The 2440-nt window shown below is 43.5% G+C and overlaps 1 protein-coding gene across 1 annotated transcript; it reads left to right on the top strand.

The window, feature by feature from the left end:
• Window positions 1-212: 212 nt before the first annotated feature.
• Window positions 213-1480, top strand: LOC116793801 (testis-specific serine/threonine-protein kinase 1-like). The gene has a single exon (XM_032701924.1). It carries the CDS (start codon window positions 426-428, stop codon window positions 1425-1427), a length of 1002 nt encoding a protein of 333 aa, XP_032557815.1. The 5' UTR covers window positions 213-425; the 3' UTR covers window positions 1428-1480.
• The last annotated feature ends 960 nt before the right edge of the window (window positions 1481-2440 follow it).

Below are 2440 nucleotides of genomic sequence, written 5' to 3'. Positions count from 1 at the left end.
ACTGTAGGAGTGCTCTGGTTGATACACCACACAGCTCGGGTGGCAATCGCTGCTTAACAGTTTCACCAATAATTTTCTTGCTACTTTGGCCACCTTAAAAAGAGAAATATCCCTTTAAGAGGTCAGCTCCATTTTCTGGTTACAACACATGGGGGCAACCGCCCGTGACATCACAGGGCAGCCAGAGACTCGGTGTTAAGGTTTGCCCTCCACGATGTCACAGAGCAGCTCTAAGGACAGGAAAGGTCCTTTCAATTGGCCTGGGCAGGGGTGACTGTCCATGAGATCACCCGGTGACCAGCGCTGGGGTGACAGCCCACAACTCCTGCCACACCAGTGCTGCAAACAGCCACCTGGGGCCACTGGCCACCACACATGAGGCACGGCGGCTCCTGCTGGGGCAGCTCCCTGAGTCTACCCCCCCCATGGATGCTGTGGTGCTTAAAAAGAAGGGCTACAGCCTGGGCAGCACACTAGGGGAAGGCTCCTACGGCAAAGTGAAATGCGCCTACAGCCACCACCTGAACCGCAAAGTGGCCATCAAGATCATCGACAAGAAGAAAATTTCTCCCAACGTCCTGGAAAAGTTTCTCCCCAGGGAAATGGAGGCTTTGAAACGGTTGCACCACCCCTCGATCATTGAAACGTTCGAGATTTTTGAGACATCGGTCGGGAAAGTGTACATTGTGATGGAGCTGGGGGAAAGGGGAAGCCTCCTGACCTACCTCAGCATCAAGGGACCGATGGAAGAGGGCATCGCTCGCATCAAGTTCCAGCAGTTGGCTTCTGCCATCAAGCATTGCCACGACTCGGACTTTGCCCACAGGGACCTGAAGTGTGACAACATCCTTCTCGACAATGATCTTAACTTCAAGCTGACAGACTTTGGCTTTTCAAAACCCTTGTCTCGGGATGAAAATGGAAAAACCATTCTCAGCAACACCTTCTGCGGGTCTCTGGCGTACTCAGCGCCTGAACTGCTTGAGCACATTCCTTGTGACCCCAGGATTTCTGACATGTGGAGCCTGGGCATCATCCTTTATGCAATGCTCTATGCTTCACAGCCTTTTGATAGTTCTAATGTCAAGGAAATGCTCCAGATTCAGAAACAACAAAAGATTCCCTTCCTCAAGACAAGACGCCTGTCCGTGGACTGCAGGGACCTCATTTCTCAGCTGCTCCAACCTGATGTGTCTAAGAGACTGTGCATAGATAAAGTTTTGCAACATGCCTGGTTGCAGACTCCAAAATCCATACCCTCTCATCCTCTGCTAGCTGCAGGAGAGGGCAATCCCAAAGACTGTGCAAGAAAAAACCTGACCAAAGGTAGAAGGGCAACTCCCATTCTGCGTAAGTGTAAGGAGTGGAGGAGGAAATCGGATCCTCTCAAGGGTGGTTTGTTTCAACAAGACTACAAAGTTGCCTAATTTGTGAACTGCATTAGTTTAAACTGAAATTAAAGGGAACCTGTCTAAAATTCTGTGTCATGTCCCAATATACACGTGGTTGTGTCCCCTCTTCTGCACAGTGCATTTTAATGAAGTGCTTTAACGTTGTCAGAGGCAGGACTATGAAAGACATGGGGAAACAGTGAGGGAGGGAAGTTTTAGAGCATCTAAACGAAAAGACAAGTACTTTGTATGTAATACTTGGAAGAGGAATGTGTTTCAGACGTGACAACGCAAATTTTTTAATAGCTCAAAATCAGAAGTAGTGCACTTTATACCAATTTTACAACTATTTCATTGCTTAGACTTTATGATCTGCCCAGATGCAGGGCCTACAAATCATAAAATGTAACCGATTTTCTCTTTCCTCCAGTTAAGCACAGGTTTTTGTATCTTTCAAATTTGAGACTTTTAACTAATAATGTCTAATATAAACCATCCTCATATGCTTAAAAATTAACATGGTTACAAATCAGTTGCACCATAACCCAGGTTTTAAGTCAAAAGGAATGGGGGGGGAAAATTTCATTAATTAGAAAGGGAAATTTTAAAGAATACAGATCCAAATATCAGCCACCTTTTAACTTCAACCTATTGGCTGAGGAAAAGACATCCACAAATAACAGATGTGTTTTTTCAATAACAAGAAATATAGTAGACATTAGAAACAAAACATCTAACTTTAAACTTCAGTGCTATGATTTAGCCTCACACTTAAAAAATAATGCCATGCACACAAATGATAAGCTATTAATAATATAGTATTAGTTAGAAAGAGTCAGGCTACTAAGTTTAACTCCTTATAAAGCAGAGAGAAAAAGTGTCAATGAAAAGTAACAAAGTGTCAAAAAGAACCCTAGAGTACAATTTGAAAAGGTAGAATTTATGTTTAGCAATTATTTCATGCATTACATTTTACAGAAAATAAGCTGTGTCCATCAAAATATTATGAAAAAATATCAAACATAAAATACTGCTATTGACAAAGCCAT

The sequence above is a fragment of the Chiroxiphia lanceolata genome, chromosome 14 (assembly GCF_009829145.1).
Source record: "Chiroxiphia lanceolata isolate bChiLan1 chromosome 14, bChiLan1.pri, whole genome shotgun sequence".
Lineage (NCBI taxonomy): Eukaryota > Metazoa > Chordata > Aves > Passeriformes > Pipridae > Chiroxiphia > Chiroxiphia lanceolata.
The sequence above is the reverse complement of the archived record's forward strand: the minus strand, read 5'-3'. Positions and strand labels throughout refer to the sequence as shown.

Coding starts and splice junctions, on each gene's coding strand:
- LOC116793801 (XM_032701924.1), top strand. CDS start 426: ATGGATGCTGTGGTGCTTAAAAAGAAGGGCTACAGCCTGGGCAGCACA.